Source organism: Haliotis cracherodii, unplaced genomic scaffold, assembly GCF_022045235.1.
Source record: "Haliotis cracherodii isolate W230 unplaced genomic scaffold, xgHalCrac1.p SCAF_15, whole genome shotgun sequence".
NCBI lineage: Eukaryota > Metazoa > Mollusca > Gastropoda > Lepetellida > Haliotidae > Haliotis > Haliotis cracherodii.
The window spans coordinates 5632028-5652779 of NW_027266270.1; the positions used below are offsets into that span (position 1 = coordinate 5632028).

The 20752-nt window shown below is 39.3% G+C and overlaps 1 protein-coding gene across 1 annotated transcript in view; it reads right to left on the minus strand.

Moving 5' to 3' along the window:
• LOC139462637 (pneumococcal serine-rich repeat protein-like) overlaps window positions 1-6289 on the minus strand; it is a 45086-nt gene extending 38797 nt beyond the window's left edge. Inside the window, exons 1-2 of the mRNA XM_071244470.1 lie at window positions 6160-6289; window positions 2799-2898 (exon numbers count right to left, since the gene is read on the minus strand). Coding sequence (XP_071100571.1) covers window positions 2799-2898; window positions 6160-6193 — 134 coding nt within the window. The 5' untranslated portion in view covers window positions 6194-6289. The remainder of the gene's footprint in view (window positions 1-2798; window positions 2899-6159) is intronic.
• Between the last annotated feature and the right edge of the window lie 14463 nt (window positions 6290-20752).

Genomic DNA, 20752 nt, shown 5'->3' on the forward strand with positions numbered 1-20752 from the left:
CGATCCTCTACATGTGACGTCACACGTGGTCGACCTGGCCGAGGGCGATCAGCGGTGGAACCCGTTTGCTGTAGACGCGTCTGTAAATCATAAACAGTCCGTCGACTACAACCCATCGTCCTTGCGGCTTCAGCTACGGACGTTCCCGTCTGCAACATGCCGATGGCACGTTCACGTTGAACATTTGAAAGGCGTTGCATGACAAATGGCCGTAAAGACTTTTGTTTTCTTGTGTTTTTCTTTTTTTGTTAATGACTGCTAACAAGTATGGCTGAAAACACGTGCGGTATTATGGCCATGTGACCAGTTGCACGTGAAAAAACACTTTTGCTACTGTAGTGCTGTGCACATGATTTTGATCGATTCACCTGCACAAAAATAGGTGCTATCTGAGACAATACGTGGCCATTTCTGTTTAAATACACAATAAGGGCCCACAATGATAACTGGTCAAAATGTTAAAACTTTAGGATTATGAAGTTTTTAATTTGGTTCAGTATATAAGAGAGGGGGAGGGGGGGGGGGGGGGGGGGGGGGGGGGAGAGGAGTCAGACATACAGGGAGAGACACAGAGAGGAATGAGATGGGAGAGAGGGAGAAAAAGAGAGCGACACACACAGAGAGCGACACACACAGACAGCGTCACACACAGACAGCGTCACACACACAGAGAGATACACACAGAGAGAGATACACACAGAGAGCGACACACACAGAGAGCGACACACACAGAGAGCGACACACAGAGAGCGACACACACAGAGAGAGATACACAGAGAGAGAGATACACACAGAGAGCGACACACACAGAGAGCGACACACACAGAGAGCGACACACACACAGAGAGATACACACAGAGAGAGATACACACAGAGAGCGACACACACAGAGAGAGATACACACACAGAGAGATACACACAGAGAGAGATACACACAGAGAGTGACACACACAGAGAGCGACACACACACAGAGAGACACACACACAGAGCGACACACACAGAGAGAGATACACACACAGAGAGATACACACAGAGAGCGACACACACAGAGAGCGACACACACAGAGAGAGATACACAGAGAGAGAGATACACACAGAGAGCGACACACACAGAGAGAGATACACACACAGAGAGATACACACACAGAGAGATACACACAGAGAGCGACACACACAGAGAGCGACACACACAGAGAGAGACACACACAGAGAGCGACACACACAGAGACAGATACAGAGAGAGGAAAGAGTGAGACAGAGAGACATAGAGAGTGAGACAGAGAAAGACACAGCGACACCGAGAGAGGAGAGAGGGAGAGACACAGAAAGAAAGAAAGAGATAGGAGAGAGCGAGACAGGGAGAGAGACATACAGAGAGGAGAAAGACACACAGAGAGACAAGGACAGATAGAGAGAGACACACACAGTGCGAAAATGAGAGATGGACAGAGAGGGAGGCAGATGGACAGAAAAGGGATGGGACATACACACACGAGTTCCCATTGCTTTTCTGGGTTTTTTTTTAAATATATAGGCAGCATAAACGACAATTCGGCTGATTTCTCGAACGTTTAGAGAAAATGTTACTAAATCATGAGCAAGTCCGTTGCCAGAGCAGACGCCTAATTCAAGCAGACGCCTAATTCAAGCAGACGCCCAGTTCAAGCGGACGTCTAATTCAAGCAGACGCCTAATTCAAGCAGACGCCTAATTCAAATATTTGAAAAAATGCTCACTAAACACATGCAAAGTCAAAACAAGAAATTTTCTAAAATAATGAAGAACAGATCTTTTAAATGTCGAATAGATGTCAGAAAGTTTCCTCATTTCTTCACATAAGCGGATGCTGGTGCCTTGACAACCACTTATAATGGTACGGGGCTAGCCTCTGTTCCATAACATTGCATTGAGATAATCTTAAAGATGTAGCAAATGTGGTTTTCAAGAGATTCTTTCTGAGACTTCTAAGTACAAGATAAAATTAGATCGCTGAGAAATCAATTCGGAACACTTTTTAGGTTACTAGATTATCTCGCATGAGTATCGTTGAGTTTCTGAAATGAACCGATGTTTATCTGAAATCACTCGGTAAAAGGAAGTGACTCGTTCGTATGCGTCTTCCGCTACACGTTTTCCTAACTCCGTGAAACTTGCGGACATATATTCCGAACCTGTATAAATGAATCTCGGTTAGATAAATTCGCTGCCATCTAACGCTCGGGGTACATTGGCTCATACACTGGATATATCACAGCATATACCCCTCGAGATCGGTTGACAGCTTATATTTTACGTGTAGTTTGATCATTATGATTTAAGCCAGATATCCTAAATACCTAATGCAACAAGCAAATACACCGGCGTTTACCACTTTGGCGAAACCCACGAGCACGGGTATGGTGCTGACAAACCTAGAAACATAATCGGGGCTAACCGGGATTCGAACCCACAATCGTAGGTTTCTGGCGTGTCCAAGGGACGCAACTCTGCACAGCGAATTGCGGCGCCTTAGACGACTTAGCCACCCGTGCCCCTGGAGCAATATTCAAAGGAGTATTCAACGATATACTGGTGTCATAGGGTACAGGAGTTTCAATATAAAGTAAACTACGTTTATAACGAACACGCTTATAACGAACAGACGGATATAACGAACCTTTTTTGTCCCGGTCATTTGCTGGATATCCTGTATATATGCTTGTAACGAACTACGGTTATAACGAACTGAAATTAGTGGTCCCTTTGAGTTCTTTATAACCGTAGTTTACTGTACATAGGTTTAATGATGCTGACTTACGTGCACTTTTCAGGATCGGTGGCGCTCGCAGCGTCCCTAGCTGCCTCATACGTGGTCTTACAAGCGGTACACGTAGTCGCCGAGGTGCTCGGGCAGAAGACTGGAAAATGCAGAATGACATGACGTTAAGTGACCTGGAAGTGCACACTGGAAAATGCAGAATGACATCACGTTAAGTGACCTAGAAGTGCACACTGGAAAATGCAGAATGACATGACGTTAAGTGGCCTGCCAGTACGCACTGGAACAAACAGAATGACATGATGTTAAGTGATCTGCAAGAACACACTGGAACGTACAGAATGGCATGACGTTTAGTGACCTGCCAGTACGCACTGGAACATACAGAATGGCATGACGTTAAGTGACCTGCCAATACGCACTGGAACATACAGAATGACATGACGTTAAGTGATCTGCAAGTGTTAACTGGAACATACAGAATGACATGACGTTAAGTGACCTGCCAATACGCACTGGAACATACAGAATGACATGACGTTAAGTGATCTGCAAGTGTTAACTGGAACATACAGAATGACATGACGTTAAGTGATCTGCAAGTGTAAACTGGAACATACAGAATGGCATGATGTTAAGTGACCTGCAAGTGTAAACTGGAATATACAGAATGACATGACGTTAAGTGACCTGCAAGTGTAAACTGGAACATACAGAATGGCATGATGTTAAGTGACCTGCAAGTGTAAACTGGAACATACAGAATGACATGACGTTAAGTGATCTGCAAGCGTAAACTGGAACATACAGAATGACATGACGTTAAGTGACCTGCAAGCGTAAACTGGAACATACAGAATGACATGACGTTAAGTGACCTGCAAGTGTAAACTGGAACATACAGAATGGCATGATGTTAAGTGACCTGCAAGTGTAAACTGGAACATACAGAATGACATGACGTTAAGTGATCTGCAAGCGTAAACTGGAACATACAGAATGACATGACGTTAAGTGACCTGCAAGCGTAAACTGGAACATACAGAATGACATGACGTTAAGTGACCTGCAAGTGTAAACTGGAACATACAGAATGACATGACGTTAAGTAACCTGGAAGTACACAAGCGTGGTTCAAGATTCGGTTTTGTTTTGTCTTGTCTTCTAATTGACGACGCACTCAGTAATATTCCAGCTGTATGACGGCGGTATGTAAATAATCGAGTCTTGATCGGACAGGCAAGTGATCAAGATGTACGCCATCAGGTTACTGTGACCATCTTCCCGAGGCAATGGCGATCGCCTGACATGAACCCAATTGAAGATTTATGCCAGACCGCCAGCAATTTGAACAAGACACCTTACCACCCACCCACCCACCACCACCACCACCACCACCACCTCACCTGATAAATGATTTTAAAAAATGCTCTCACTGACTTTAAGTTTCATATTCACTTATGTACAGTGAATGCATTTATGAGTATTATTATATTAATATTAGATTCATAAATTATTTATGTGGAGTGTACTCTCCATTTATCTAAGATACTCTTTTGAAAATCTTTAACCTTTACATGATGTGTCTTTTGTAATGTCAGCAATGGCTTCATCTTTTCGTTCAATGAAGTTGCCAACTGCATTTATATCAAATAAGCTAACAGACAGTCTGTGATTTTCCGCCGTTGTAAATTTGTTGTCTGGACAGTTTGACGTCGCGTGTTGTGACGTGCATGACGTCACGTGATACAGCTTATATTTGTCGTGGTCGTAAAGGATACACGTGGTTTAAGTTTCTAAACAAATAATGATATAAACTATGATTGATTAATACGTATAGTATAACACGACTTGGGAGATTTCTTCGGTGACCGACTAGTAATTTGAGACCGTCGATCGCTTGATAAACACTGAAGGAATTTAAAACAGTTTTCCAATGTTGAAATGTGCTTTAAAAAATTATCATATGTGCATATAATTGCCAAAATATCAAACAAAGATGTAATTCGAAAAAAACTTTCTGTACGCTTTGGCCACACAGATTAATTTCGAATAGTTCGATAACATAATATAGAAAACACACACAGAATACATAATTGATTTCTGAGTGATGATGTTTTTAAAGACATTTACCCTGCATCCTCTGTTGATGCAATATTGTTTTGTTTGTTTTTTAACGTAATATTCCAGCTATATGACGGCGGTTGATGTCTAATTAATATCTACATTACCAAATAATTTAATGCCATATGAATATAAACGTATTTAGTAAATATAACAAATAAATAATAATAAATAGAATTTGTAGACAATAAAACGTGTATTGAAACATGTTCACTGTGTTGAGTATTTCAGCGTCATTACTTCCTCTTAAACTGTTAAGTATCATATGGAGTGTTTTTTTTAACTTACATTTAAAATAGATTAATATAATTTAAAAGTTGCTTGGACTAAAAAACAAACATGAAAGAGAAGTTCATGACCTGGTCATAAAGACTTGTCTTAAGGAAATGCCCACGTCAGGCAGTCAAGTGCGCAGTACAAGGCGAGGACGAATCTTTATCTAAGTAAGGATAGGATTTATTTTTGAACAACTACTCTATTACATAAAGCCAAAAATCCTATCCTTACTTTGTACTCCATCTTCTAAATGCCTATCAAAGAAGTAATGTTTAACTGGAGGACGTAGTGTAGCATATTTGTTCAGATAGTTGAGCACATTAAAAGGTTTTAACAATAATTTATTTCAAGTGATTCGTATTTTCAAAATTATCTCTTTCGCTTAATCTTGATATTTTTTAATTATAATTGTAATGTTAAAATAACACATGCCTCTGCTTTCACGTTATCTAGCTGTTGTTTTCTGTGTAAAGAAAAACAGTCTACTCTTACTTCTTGTTTAAGATTATGCATTTTATTATTTAGATTTAACAATTAACAACATACCACCCGAAGTACTAATAACTAGTCTCCCAAGTTGCACAACGAACTGATCGAAAAAAGGTTTGTTGAATAAAAAATGTTCGATACCAATTACCGCAAAGTTGTTTTCATCATAAATTTAAGAACACAGAAACACAGGACGTGAGCGGAATATCATCTGGATATAAAATCCAAACCGTCACTCTTATTGTAGTATATTATTTAAAACAGTCTCCTTATTGACAAATCACGATCACTTCGAACGTGTTTTGAGGTCGAAAACACCGATAATGTCAACTCGCGCATAACTTTTTCATGCATGTACATTTTTAAATTAAAAAAACACGGTTTGCATTATAAACAACAGTTAATGGGTCATAGACGTCTTATCTTTGAAAATTAATAAATTTACAACATTTCCAACGTATTTATTATTAAGTTAACTTCATAAAATGATAATTGTGAGGAAGAAACTTACCCAGAAGCAAAGCAAAGACGAACAGATTCAACATGGTGGGCGATGCTAGCGAGACCCCGTTACAACTTGTGGATGGACGGATACTGGAATAGCGAACAACGCGCCTCGCTATATGTCATCCGCGTTCCCATAGCACTGTCATGTTGGGTCACATGGGCTGAAAATAACAAAGTAATTCGACACAGGCCTTTTCAATGTTGGTGACGTATAGGGAATCGGACTATTTCACCATCTAACATCTCCTGAGTGGTTGTGACAAAAGCAGGATTTGACATGCTACAGGAATCACCACCAATGTACAGAACAGATTCTATCGGGTCATTAAAGCCATCCGATACCCGACTAGTCGCGCCGTTGCCACAACAGAAGGCATATACAATTGCATCTAATTGTCAGCTGACCTCTGGATCTGACATCAATCTTTTTTTCTGTCAGTTCTGCCAGGCTGGACACAAGAACTGGCTGGGTGGTAGACAGCGGACAATAACCTGGGTCGGTGTTCTTGTAGTCAACACACGAAATTTGGAACCTGGGATGAGAGTTAGTTGAGAGCATAGACATTTTGAATATAATTCTAAAAAGTGTGTGTGTGTGTGTGTGTGTGTGTGTGTGTGTGTGTGTGTGTGTGTGTGTGTGTGTGTGTGTGTAACTGCACAAGGTAGAGGACCTATTGGACCTATGAAAGTCGTTCTTTAAAAGCAAAAAATGAATAGGTTAACATGTTTTTTAAATGCGTAACATATTTATCATATATTTGACATGCTTATGGTATAGTTGGTATCGTACTATGGAGTCTGTTTTTTATCTGTTTCAGCAATTATTTTGTTCGCTTTTGTTACAATATACCCAGTATGTTGATGTTCGCTATTGCAACCAATTAACATTTTTCACTGGTAACTGGTTAATGGGTAGTGAACATATATTTATCATTATGGACTGGCGTCTAAAATGTACAGGGGGACACGACCGGTGTATTCTCCAAGAAACAAGTACGGACGATAATCATATACATTTATGGATAACTGCAAATTAAAATCATTATGTTTGGTCACAAAGTGCGTCAAACTCTCCAGTTTTTCGTGTCTTTTAAACTGACGTACATTGCTAATGTAGAAAGATGTTTAAAATTAAAGAATTTAAATCTACTTAAAATATCAATCTTCTGAAAGGCTATTAATCACCAGTATATTTTAAACCTTGAAATGAAAGATGAATTTAGTGTTTTGCGTTTCTAAAAGATCACAATATGCTGAGAACACGGTCACTGGCACTGTTCATTACGGTACATAAATTGGACAAAGTTTGAAATATGGATACCGTTAACCAACCCACATACATGCACGGGCATATCAATGTACATGACTAAATCTGCTGTATCGTGTATTGCGTGTCTTGCCAACCTTTGGTATGTGACATCGCTAACGTCTTGCAACACAGGTTCACCAGAAAAGGGCAATGGTTGAATTGGTTTCAAAACGAACCCAGCCCCTTGTCATGGAAGATGTCAATGTATATGCATAATAAAACCTTCCGCTGATACATCGACACTGACTCGGCAGTTTCAGATGGGTATCGCATGTAAGGGACCTACAATCAGTTTGTGGGAGATGTCACGCCAATCCTTTCTCAGTTAATCCCATGGATAAAGGAATATGTGTTAAGCAGGCATTTATGTTATCGGCCATAACGATTTCTCAATTCCCGAACAATGTGAACCTCAAGGGGCGTATCGGTTTACTTGGCAGTTGGTCAATTAGTTGATTTATCTGATACTGACACAGACGATGTTTCTGTTAGACTTGAATGAACAAACAGGTCCATGAATCTAATAATCGAACCTGATTCCACGTGTTCCCATGGCGAGGTAGTGCCCATATGATGAAACATTCTATATAATCTATTTTAAACATTTCATTGTATAATTATCACGGTGTGAGCGTGAACATGGTATTGCGCGTACGTTTATGTTTAAACATAATCTGCCGGGCAAAGAGTGAGTGAGTTAATATTTAACATCACATCGGCAGTATTTCAGCCATATCGTGACGAGAAGTTATACATTAATGATACATATATTTAGACTTAATAAAACCCTGTCAACGATGGACAGTACAATAACTAGAATATCACAGATTTGATTGAAAACTAGTTGAGAATATTAAAAAGCAGTAAGTATTAATGAACAACACAATATAAAAATGGGCTAGAGATCGTCAGTCACTGAAGGGAGATCACCATACTAGGGGCCATGGGGACTTCCCGGGCAAGGAAAGTATACACTTGAAAATTGCATTTGACCGAACATTAACAACCGTTATCAAAACGTTACTAGGTTGAAAACAGTCGCCGAAACACTGCAAACGTAAGGTTCCAAACACAACTGAGTATCCAACCGTATAAAAAATCAGCATCGAACGACCATTTCTTGTTGCTTTAATTTTAGCCACCATTTAACATTCGTGTATACTTCCATAAGCTCAGTAGCATTTTCTATGCTGCGTCAACTACAAAAAAAATGTTTGGGCCGTAACTTGAACGTTTCTCTTTACTAATAAGCAGCAAAATATCTGCACATGTCCACAGCAGACGTAATTCAAAATTAACATATCGTTTTGATTAGTTTTCACCAAAATTAGAAGTGGTACTATCGTGTCACTGGATTGTCTGGTTTGTGTACATGCTGACGTCGCATGGCAGGTCTACTGCTGTGTTGCGTTAGGCAATTAATATAATCCAGTGATCCATTTATATAATTTCCACAGCTATTTTGCCCCTTACGCCAAATGGAATCTGTTTCGGCAGAAAATCTAGGATGGTTAATCTTTTGCATTATAGTTTGTTATATCCGCAGAAAAGTATAATTGCCTGAAGATCCATATCTATTCATATTCTCTTAAATGACAAAAAGCCGCTCATCTGGTGTCCGCCGACGTGAAGCTGTAAATGAGGCGTCAAACCTCACTCACTCACTCACTCACTCACTCACTCTACAATAACATTACATATACCTAAACTGAGGGGCAAAAGAAAGTATACCAAGTATATTTTTATGTGATTGAAAGAACTGTTCCATAGTTTGAGTATGTTTATTTGGGGTAAGAAATGTATTTGCAGCCACAACGCCCCCATAATGTTTGAATTGTTGTAAATATCTGCTAAAAAAATGCTAATTTATTGATTTTCAAAGATAAGATTCCAAGATAGCCATCAGTAGTTGTATATTATTTTACAGTTTTTAAATCAAATTATATTTGGTAATAGGGTTACTTGTGACTCATAACCCGAGTCTTGTTTAGCTACAACTACAATGTATATTGCTGTTTCTAATGGTTACCTTCATTTTATACAGGATCTGATATCCTTCGGTATGTATGCTGTCTATTGTGTTCTGGTCGCTATATACGTAGCTTCAACATTGCATATTAGACATAACAGTCAAAACAGTGTAATTCTCTCACCACAGTCGACTGACATAAACTAATTTGTGGTCGGTTGAAGAAAATAATATAATCTTTTACAACAATTTCAAGGATTATGTATAAAAATATTGACTTCCACAGGGCATTTCGCATAGGTGAGATGAAGCGATATTTCTTATGAGATATCGCTACGAGGAAATTGCATCATAATGCTTTGATGACCATTGTGACGCCATCGGTTACCATGACGCCAGAATCATATTACGTCGCTAATCTCTCTTCCATCGAAGCTGGTTTTGCTGTACTTTACACTCAAGGTACTGGTTATTACTGTTTACAAACTATAAAAAATGACAAAATAATTTGGGATGATAAAGAGAATCTCTCCCTTGTGTCTTTTGATATCAAATATATATTTACTGACAAAGAGATATATAGAATCTACCCCTTGTGTCTTTTGATATCAAATATATATTTACTGACAAAGAGATATATAGAATCTACCCCTTGTGTCTTTTGATATCAAATATATATTTACTGACAAAGAGATATATAGAATCTACCCCTTGTGTCTTTTGATATCAAATATATATTTACTGACAAAAAGGTATATAGAATCTACCCCTTGTGTCTTTTGATATGAAATATATATTTACTTACAGAGAGATATATAGAATCTACCCCTTGTGTCTTTTGATATCAAATATATATTTACTGACAGATATATATATATATATATATATATATATATATATATATAGAGAGAGAGAGAGAGAGAGAGAGAGAGAGAGAGAGAGAATCTACCCCTTGTGTTTTTGATATCAAATATATATTTACTAACAAAGGGATATATAGAACTTCCCCTTGTGTCTTTTGATATCAAATACATATTTACTGACAAAAAGGTATATAGAATCTACCCCTTGTGTCTTTTGATACCAAATATATATTTACTGACAGAGAGATATATAGAATCTACCCCTTGTGTCTTTTGATACCAAATATATATTTACTGACAGAGAGATATAGAGAATCTACCTCTTGTGTCTTTTGATATGAAATATATATTTAGTGACAAAAAGATATATAGAATCTACCCCTTGTGTCTTTTGATATTGAAATTAAATGGATAGAATTTGTTCAGTTAATTTGAAAAGGCTTTTTTGTACATTGCCTAAGTGAAAATCATTTTACATATTGACTGTAACATATATATCTACACTTGAAAGTAGCGAGGTGGGTAAACCAATAAACTAACGCATAAACTACAGCATTACCCAGTGTGGCTGGGGCAGTACACAAGGTCATATGTAGATCTAGATGATAATTATATGTGTTTTTACTTAGATTTTAAAATGTTTGGTTATAAAAACAATACTGACCTTATTCCAAATTGTTATGTTCATATCGTTTGTAAATATAAGCACTAAATCTCTTTCCATAATCGTATGAACTGTCTTTTGAAAGCAGAGTCCCTTGTCCAATTCATACTAAATTATGAGCATCTGTTTATGAATCACTATAAAAAAGTGTTTCGCAAAAAGGAGCGTTAGCGTATCCTGCCATACCGGTGGCACCCGCCACAAACGCATGCAGAGGCAAGTCAAGTGTTCACCAGAGAAAAACCCGGGAATATATGGTACAGGTCGAAATAGAGATTTGTCTCGGGCATAACCTTTGTCACAGGTGCATCTCATTAAGTGAGTGAGTGAGTTGGGTTTATCGCCGCTTTTAACCGTATTCCAGTTATATCACGGCGTGTCTGCTTTATGTGGGAGGAAAGCCCGAAGTGATGCAGGTCTCAGACGTTTACCACATCGGTGAAACCGACGAGCACGGGTATGGTGCTAACAAACCTAGAAACATAATCGGGGCGAGCCGGGATTCGAACCCACAATCATAGGTCTCTGGCATGCCCAAGGGATGCATCTCATTAAGCAAGTGCCATATAAAGAAATACATGAATATGACCGAGTGACTGTCTATTCGTAAAACAAATATCACCATGCTTCAAATTCATGTGGTTTCTCTTAGCAACTCCAAATTGACAGAACAGTAAACTACGTGTATGACGAACACGCTTATAACGAACTGACGGATATAACGAACTTACTTTTTTGTCCCGACTATTTGCTGTATATGCTGTATATATGCTTATAACGAACTACGGTTATAACAAACTAAAATTAGTGTTCCCTTTGAGTTCGTTAAAACCGTAGTTTACTGTAGTTATGTGTAAACAATCTGCTTACATTGTTTGTTACAGTGTTTTTTTGCGTGAAGGTAAACGTACCTGAACGGTAATACACTCCTTGACTCGGTGCGAGTACAAATGGCTTATATATTCTGTAAACGGTTATGTTTTCAAATTAGTTGATACTAGCTTTCTTGATGTCAACACACAGTTGTGTTTGCTTTTCAAGAAAAGATTGGCAACACTATTCACTTCACATATTTTATCTCAGCATTTGAAACTTTGTATTGATTGATCATGTAGTTTTCCCAAGCAAGAAACGTTTCAGTAACTTCATGCATGTGTCTGACTCGGGTATACAAACTTCGTGCTATTATGCAAGAACCAAGTCAAGTTTGATACACCCTCTGCCGTAAAATACAATTAGAAGTCTAAGGGTATTGAGATTTTCATATTGGGTAAACATTACCCATGAGAACGGTACATGTTTTCATGGAGTCAAACAGGTGAATGTGCTTCATGTTTGTATGCAAACGTGCTCCTTTGATAAGTGCGCGTACATTTGATATTAACGAAGGATTTGTTGCACAATATGCAAACATCTATGAATCCACCCTGACCACTGTCACGCAGACTAGACAGTGGAGTGAGTATACGTTGCACAATGCGTTCTCATTATAATCCAGCCTACAATGATCGCCATTCTGTTCCAATATTTACCTTTTGTGAAAAGTTTCTGGTGATGGGATACATTGACTGCGAACGCGGTTCCAGCAATACTTCAGGTATATATGACAGCGACCTCTAACGAGCGATTGGTTACTAGGCAACAAGTATGTGTCAGTTTGAGTAACAGTCTAAACCGTCCGAGGGCACATTTAACCAGATCATATACACGCCGGCGGATCCCTGCAGCGGCTCGGGTGATACGTTTGGGTTCTTGGTTTCACACGTATTGTAAGCCGGAATCCGTATATAGATTCTTATTACAAATACTGTGTAACTAGTCTGTGCTTGAAGCCTACAGGGGCGGCAAGTATGGGGAAGCGGGATTCTAGTCTGATCTTGAAGTCCGACCGGGAACGGCAAGTATGGGGTAGGAGGGACCTATTCTGTCCTGGAAGCCCCACAGGGACGGCAAGTATGGGGAACGAGGGACCTATTTGTCCCGGAAGCCCCACAGGGACGGCAAGTATGGGAAAGGAGGGACCTAGTCTGTCCTGGAAGCCCCACAGGGACGGCAAGTATGGGGAACGAGGGACCTATTTGTCCTGGAAGCCCCACAGGGACGGCAAGTATGGGGAACAAGGGACCTAGTCTGTCTTGGAAGCCCCACAGGGGCGGCAAGTATTGGGAACGAGGGACCTATTCTGTCTTGGAAGCCCCACAGGGACGGCAAGTATGGGGAACTAGCGACCTACAATGTATTTGTCCTTGAAGCCCCACAGGGGCGGTAAGTAAGGGGAGCAAGAGACCTATTCTATTCTATTGCGCTGTGCGGCAAGTATAAATAAATATAAATAAATATAAAAATATATTCTTTCACGAAGCCACAAATATTTTATAAACTCACTTTTTGCATCTGCAATTGTACGCCATAAGAATAACGGCAAGTATGGGGAAATAGGGTCCTATTCTGCCCTGGAACCCCGACGGGGGCGGCAAGCTAGGAAACTAGGACCCTATTCTGTCCTGGAAGCTCCACAGAGGCGGCAGGTATGGGTCACTATAAATATGAAATATACTCTTTCACGACGCCACACATATTTTATTAACGCAACAGTTTGCATCTGTAATTTTACCCCGAAAGAATAACATGTATTTGTTTACATGATCCTACGTGTGAGAAACGTGTGTTGGAAGAGACATCGCTTCAAGGGTTCATCAGCAAATTAATTCTGATCGGTGCAAACTGAGAGATGAAACAGGGCCATTAGGTCAAGGGTGTTTCAGGGGTATAGGAGCACATGGAATGCTGGGATAAGGGCAAAGGAGAATAATCTTTGATAACTAAGTAATGCTAATAACTCCCTGATACATTAACAATAATTCATTTCAAAACTATAACTGCAAAACCAGAAAAGTCACTGAAAGGTACGGTTAAAATGCATATGTAAGATAGCTTCACGATAAATCGCGAAAAAAACCAATGAAGAACGAAACGTAGTTCTTTTACCATAAAACATTGTTTTATCATGACGTCATTTCTGGAGATTCGAACATTCGCTCGCAACTTGATGACGTCGTATATTGTACGACGTCATTTTGTTAGGGAAGTGTCCAGTGGGTTGTTTCCCATAGATTTACACAGATAGACGAATCCAAAAGTGGGAGAGATATGACAATCGGTATTGGGAGAAAAGATACAGAAAATCGATGTGAGGAATGTGTGAACATGAGGGAAATACCACTACCAACCTACCTGTTCATAACATGGACGTGTCCGACATCACCGAGGTCGGATTCTATTCAGGGAGTCATCATTATTAAAATACGAGTAAATATTTTTATAGCTTGTACATTTTATCATCATGCTTAAAGAGGCTGTACATAATGTTAATACCCAAATAGGAAATAAACGACTCATGGTCGTTGTTTATCGGACAATAAAAAAACACTGCAGGGAGAATCAACTGGTTTAAAATGGTTTATTCTCCCTGGATTTTTGTGTACGATAAACAACGACCACGAGTCGTTTGGTTCTTAAATACTCTCTCTCTCTCTCTCTCTCTCTCTCTCTCTCTCTCTCTCTCTCTCTCTCTCTCTCTCTCTCTCTCTCTCTCGCTCTCTCTCTTTCTCTCTCTCTCTCTCTCGTTAATTCGGGTATTCGTTAATCCGGACAATTCACGGGAACGCGAGGTTTCGCTGTGAGTGAATCTGGTAGTCGAACATGTTTGGGGTCCTTGTTTGGAGTCAGCGAGTGCTTTGATTACAGGTTCCAATTTCACATCGAAATTCAGGTGAAGGCGATGGTAGAGATCCGTGTCCGAGCCATTGTTCGCATTGTACCGAAGTCTTATCACATGATCAATCATCGTCAGCCAGGCTCTTTCAATGGTATTGTATGTCGTTGCTTCGCCAGAACACGTCCTACAAATTCCATTGCGTCTACAGCATAACAGAAACGTGTTATTACTAAGTAATGAAAAGGGATGAACAGAAATATAGAGTTTCAATATGTAGCAGGAATACGCACGCCTCGCGTAGAAGCAGATGGTTGTACGGAATGCCCTTAAAACTATCTTGTGAACAGTTTGGGACCTACCATTGAAACGGACGGATGGGTGGAGTTTGGTCGGTGGGTGGGTTGGTGGCAACGGACTGGATTTTAGTTTTAGAAACAATATACTTTATCCTCCACTGCTTCAAAAGAAGTGCAGCCAAACATTCAAAAAATATCAATCACATATGTTTTTGGTGTTTTAACAACATGTATTTATTTAAGGAAGAGAATATATCACCATTCACCTGATGAAGGAGTAAGCATATACCCCGAAACGTTGTGTTCCTCCTAATAAAGAAGTTGACATCCAGATATTCTCTTCCTTATGTGTATCACTTCTAAATGCTTTTCAAAGACATGTATTTATCCCATGACACCCCCCCCCCAAAAAAACAAAAAAACAACAACAACAACAACAACAAAAACACACAAAAAACAAAACAAACAAAACAACAACAACATACAAAAAATCTGCTCTGTTGGGGTTAATTTGGCGTGCCAAGTCTACGACAAACTTCATGTAGTTTGATGAAGGGAAATCAGTGCTACGTTTAGTGTCGCCAACAAGAAATCGTTCAGGTAGTGAGGAGGCCATTTATCTTGATACAGGATTTATTACAATGTCAGTGCATATTAAATAAAAGAATAAGATGGAAAATTTACTTGTATATCCTTCAGCGTACTAGTATGTGTGTACATGGCGGTCATAGTTTATGCAAATGGTCAACTTTCAGTAGTCCTTAGCTGGTTATCATCAGCTGGTTTCGACAGTTTTTGTGAAGACGGACATGGGTGAGTGCGTGACTTGTCACAGCGAGAGGCGTGACTTGTCACAATGAAAGGCGTGACTTGTCCCAGTGAGGGGCGTGACTTGTCACAATGAGAGGCGTGACTTGTCACAATGAGAGGCGTGAGTTGTCACAGTGAGAGGCGTTACTACTCACAATGAGAGGCGTTACTAGTCACAATGAGAGGCGTGACGTGTCAAAATGAATGGCGTGACTTGTCACAATGAGAGGCGTGACTTGTCACAATGAGGGGCGTGGCTTGTCACAATGAGAGGCGCGACTTGTCACAATGAGAGGCGTGACTTGTCACAAGGAGAGACGCGACTTGTCACAATGAGAGGCGTGACTTGTCACAATGAGAGGAGCGACTTGTCACAAGGAGAGGCGCGACTTGTCACAATGAGAGGCGCGACTTGTCACAATGAGAGGCGTGACTTGTCACAATGAGGAGTCTGACTTTTGACAGTGCAGGCATGTCTTGTTACCTAATGCGACTTGTCACAATGTGAAGGGTAATATCCAGGCATGAGTTTTTCCGTTTCAAAGTGTGAAGTTTTATTTCAATAACGTGACCTACTGAATCGCATGATGTCACTTTATAGTTTGGGACATGGAATGTTGTTCTGCGGAATGTGACCTGTTTGAGAGTAGAATATGGCGAGTATCACAGAACATGGAATGTTATTCTGCGGAATAATTCTGTGACCTGTTTGAGAGTAGAATATGGCGAGTATTACAGAACATAGAAAGTTATTCTACGGAAAATGACCTGTTTGAGAGTTGAATATGGCGAGTATTACAGAACATGGAATGTTATTCTGCGGAATGTGACCTGTTTGAGAGTAGAATATAGCGAGTATTACAGAACATGGAATGTTGTTCTGCGGAATGTGACCTGTTTGAGAGTAGAATATGGCGAGTATCACAGAACATGGAATGTTGTTCTGCGGAATGTGACCTGTTTGAGAGTAGAATATGGCGAGTATTACAGAACATGGAATGTTGTTCTGCGGAATGTGACCTGTTTGAGAGTAGAATATAGTGAGTATTACAGAACATTGAAAGTTATTCTACGGAATGTGACCTGTTTGAGAGTAGAATATAGCGAGTATTACAGAACATGGAATGTTGTTCTGCGGAATGTGACCTGTTTGTGAGTAGAATATAGCGTGTATTACAGAACATGGAATGTTGATCTATGTTGTGTGAATTATTTGAGAGTAGAATATGACGAATATTACAGAACATGGAATGTGACCTGTTTGAGAGTAGAATATAAGCAAGATGCTAACATTCACAGAAGTGTAATGAGCCTACACATGCTGTCGAGGTATAGTTATCTAAAAGCATTTATGATATAAAAAAAACATTGGATGAATTGACCTTGTTGGTATATAACAAATATTTCTCAGTAGTTTAGTGCGAACGATTTTCTGCGCAAGGTCACAATAAAAAACCATCAGGTAACATGTTGTCCCAGAGGAACTCCTTAGATCGTAGCCGAAGAATTTGTTTCAATCTTACAAAAGATAGATTATTCAAAGAACATATGAATTTGGTTGTAGTGAGATAATGTGTGGATTTCAGTTTTTGTAATCCTTACCTCTCAACCTTTGTTACAAGGCTTGAAGGGTTAACGTGGGGTTAACAGGAACAAACATGTCTTTTGTGGCTACCCAATTCATAATACATGATGCCCATTATTATGATGGCAAAATGATTGTTTAAATAAAATTAGATTAAGTTGTCAAAACTCCTCATTGGTTTGTTTCAGGTACATGTATTCTTTGTTAATGGCACTCCCATACAAGTGAAAGGAGCAACATGTTCATGCATTATTGGCAAGAGTGGTGCATGTGGTCATGTTGTGGCTAATTACAAGACACTTTGGAAAGTGGGAGTTCCTATTGATGTGGCCAAGACATCGATCCCACAGACCTGGTATGTCCCCCGTGGTGATCACATCAAAGGTCAGAGTGTCCACAGTTTCGAGATGAGGGATCAACACAAGAAAGAAGAGTCAAGTGCCCTGAAATCTACATGATACAACCCTACGCGGACACTTCTACTAGATCTTGCACATCATATCACAACCATAAATTGTATTGTAAATTCAACCCTTGTTGACAAATCCGTTCCAAATCAGTTCCCTTAAATATACCTTTGATTTCAATGGCACGTGAAGAAATTCCTAAAGGCAATGCATTGACTAATCAGTACAATGTGCACAGTGACTTTGTTTTGAATATTTTGAAACCTCCATCTAGTCCTGATTTGCCTGTTGAAGACCACATGACACCAACGTATCATACTGTTCTTTCTGAGACACAGACTGTTGCACAGTCTGCCCTGGCCTGTCTGTATCATAATGAGAAGTGTCTCTAGATAGAACAGAGCTCCCGTTTGCAGTCCAGTGAAACACGACGACAATTCAACAACAGCGGTAATGATAACAAATTAGTTATACTCTATCAGAGTAAGTATTTTAAAGTGGATTTGAAATCAGTTATTAAGAAAACTAGTTCGCAACTACCTAAATATTTAACAACCTTGACATTAAAATAATATATAAACCTCTTATTTAAATTTGCATTGACAATACAAACATTCTTACATTAAATATCATTTTAACATATTGTAATCTGAGTAATCTCTGACGGTGAACTGAATTATTTGCATTTGCTAAGAGGCTTAAGACCACTACATCAAGACGAGGCATTAAGCGCCTAAAGCCTCGGTTCAAAATTAAAATAAAGAGGTATCTACTCTACAGTGGGACTACATCAAATTTCAAAACACGGTAGGTTTATCTCCATTCTACCATGACGGCAACAACGCTTTGAAAACGGTGCTTGTAGGGTTATCTATGTTATATATGACTGGTTAGGTGCTCTACCACCTAAACATTACTAGCTCTGTTATGCATGACTGAAGAGATGTGAGAGTGAGCTCCCCTTAGATCATTGACCATGTGGAGGCTGTATACTCAACACTCAGCACAATGAACCTGCTATCTTCAAACTATATATACTGTGGTATATTGAGAAGACATAACAGTGCTCTCTTGCAACGCATGACCACTCAGGTGCACATGTCCGCAATCATAGAACATTCCGAAAATTGGTCACAGGTAGTTATACATCATTTAACAATTATTACTAAAGTTCAAGATTAAAAACTCCATAGTCGTTAGTAGTTCATAATAAGTGTTCAAAACACATAGGTTTTCAAAATAAGTTGACAAATAACACTCCAAACTTGGTCCAAAGAGAGATGTTTTAATTTCTACCAAACTAGTGTACACTGTTGTACACTGTGGACTGACTGTCATTTCTCGGAATTTTGCGAGAGAGGTCATTTCTTGGAAATCGAACATGCCATCATTTCTATTGTAGGAGTGACCAATGTGACTGAGTATGACTGAACAGCCGCTTAATAGGCTGCAGACGAGCCGGATATTTTGAAACGAGGAATCCGCATGATGTCAATTTCAAGATTTCACGGATCCAAAGCCAGATAGTGACAGAACTTAGACATTTGTGGCCCAGATATTTTCTTAATTGTTCGTGTTCTCAAATGAATTTCATCACGTTTGATAAGCTGTCACTTCAGGGACATTGTTTTCGTGGACTTTCGAAGGGGGGTGTTTTCTGATGGACTTTCAAATCCCCTCCTGCCAAATTCTAACGGTGGTGGTTGACGGAGATGGCAACGAATATCGATCACATAAAGATTTGTTAACAACATGTTGTCATGAATAAAGTTTTTTCAAACAATTTTTATGATGTTATATTTTACTTTCATTGTCGGTTGTTTCAATGAGGAAATAGCTTAAATTGTGTTCCGATTCTGGTCACCATAGAACATTTCTGTAACAGTTTCATAAACATGTCATTTGTATGCAAAAGATATATCTTCGTTAAATCGTTAAATTTTATCATCGAAACAGTCAGGGTTGCGGCCTAGAACGCTCCAAACATCCGATATCAAACTACCGTATTTCCCCTATTCGACGCTACGCCGTCTATTAATTTCGCGAGAACCCTTGACTCGGCGTGTATTAGAGACCTGGCTGGTATTAGAGACCCAGCGTGTATTAGAGGAAATAAATATAGTCGTTTTACAGTTTATATGGGGATGATCGATCGGCAGCCATTTTTTATGATTCGATATGTAGGCTTTCTATGTATTCATGCGCACGTTTTTTTTTGTGAAAAGGCTTAATATATTTGAAAGGGGTTTCCGTAGCAAAAAGGAAACCTCTTTTTAACAAATCAGAATCAACCATTCATCAGTGTCATGGTAGAATGTCAGATAGCGTCCGCAGCGTTGGTTGATGACCGCCCCGACGTCCAGACATTATAGTCCACTGTCAGATAGCGTCCTCAGCGTGGCCGTTGGTTGATGACCGCCCCGACATCCAGACATTATAGTCAATTAGTAGATAGCGTCCTCAGCGTTGCCGTTGATTGATGACCGACAGGACATCCAGGCATTGTCGTCTACTGTCAGTTTAGCGTTCTCAGCGGTGTTTATGTTTTGTACGATCAATATGAACGACCGAAATTTATTCTTCAACACCATATGTGATTTTCTGGATGTAAATAATTTTGTTTGTTTGGAAGAAATATAATGATCATGCGACTCTTGCGTTTGTACTTGGTGGTTGTTCAAAAGAATGTATTGCAGAATTAGAAAGTGATATGTGAGCAGAAGTAATAATTAATAATGTAAGTCACTTTATAAGGAGATACCTGCTAAAAACTTGTATGTTTATGAACATGTTTAAATACACCCCCAAATCATGTTAAACATGTTGCTTTCTTATCTCTGCATATTGTCTTCATTTAGTTGGGGGAAATAATGAATAACTATCTATTTCCACAGTAAAAGCCGATATCACTTACTGTATAACTGATACAACATTTTAGCTGATACAAGATACAGCCGATACAACAGTATAATCTAT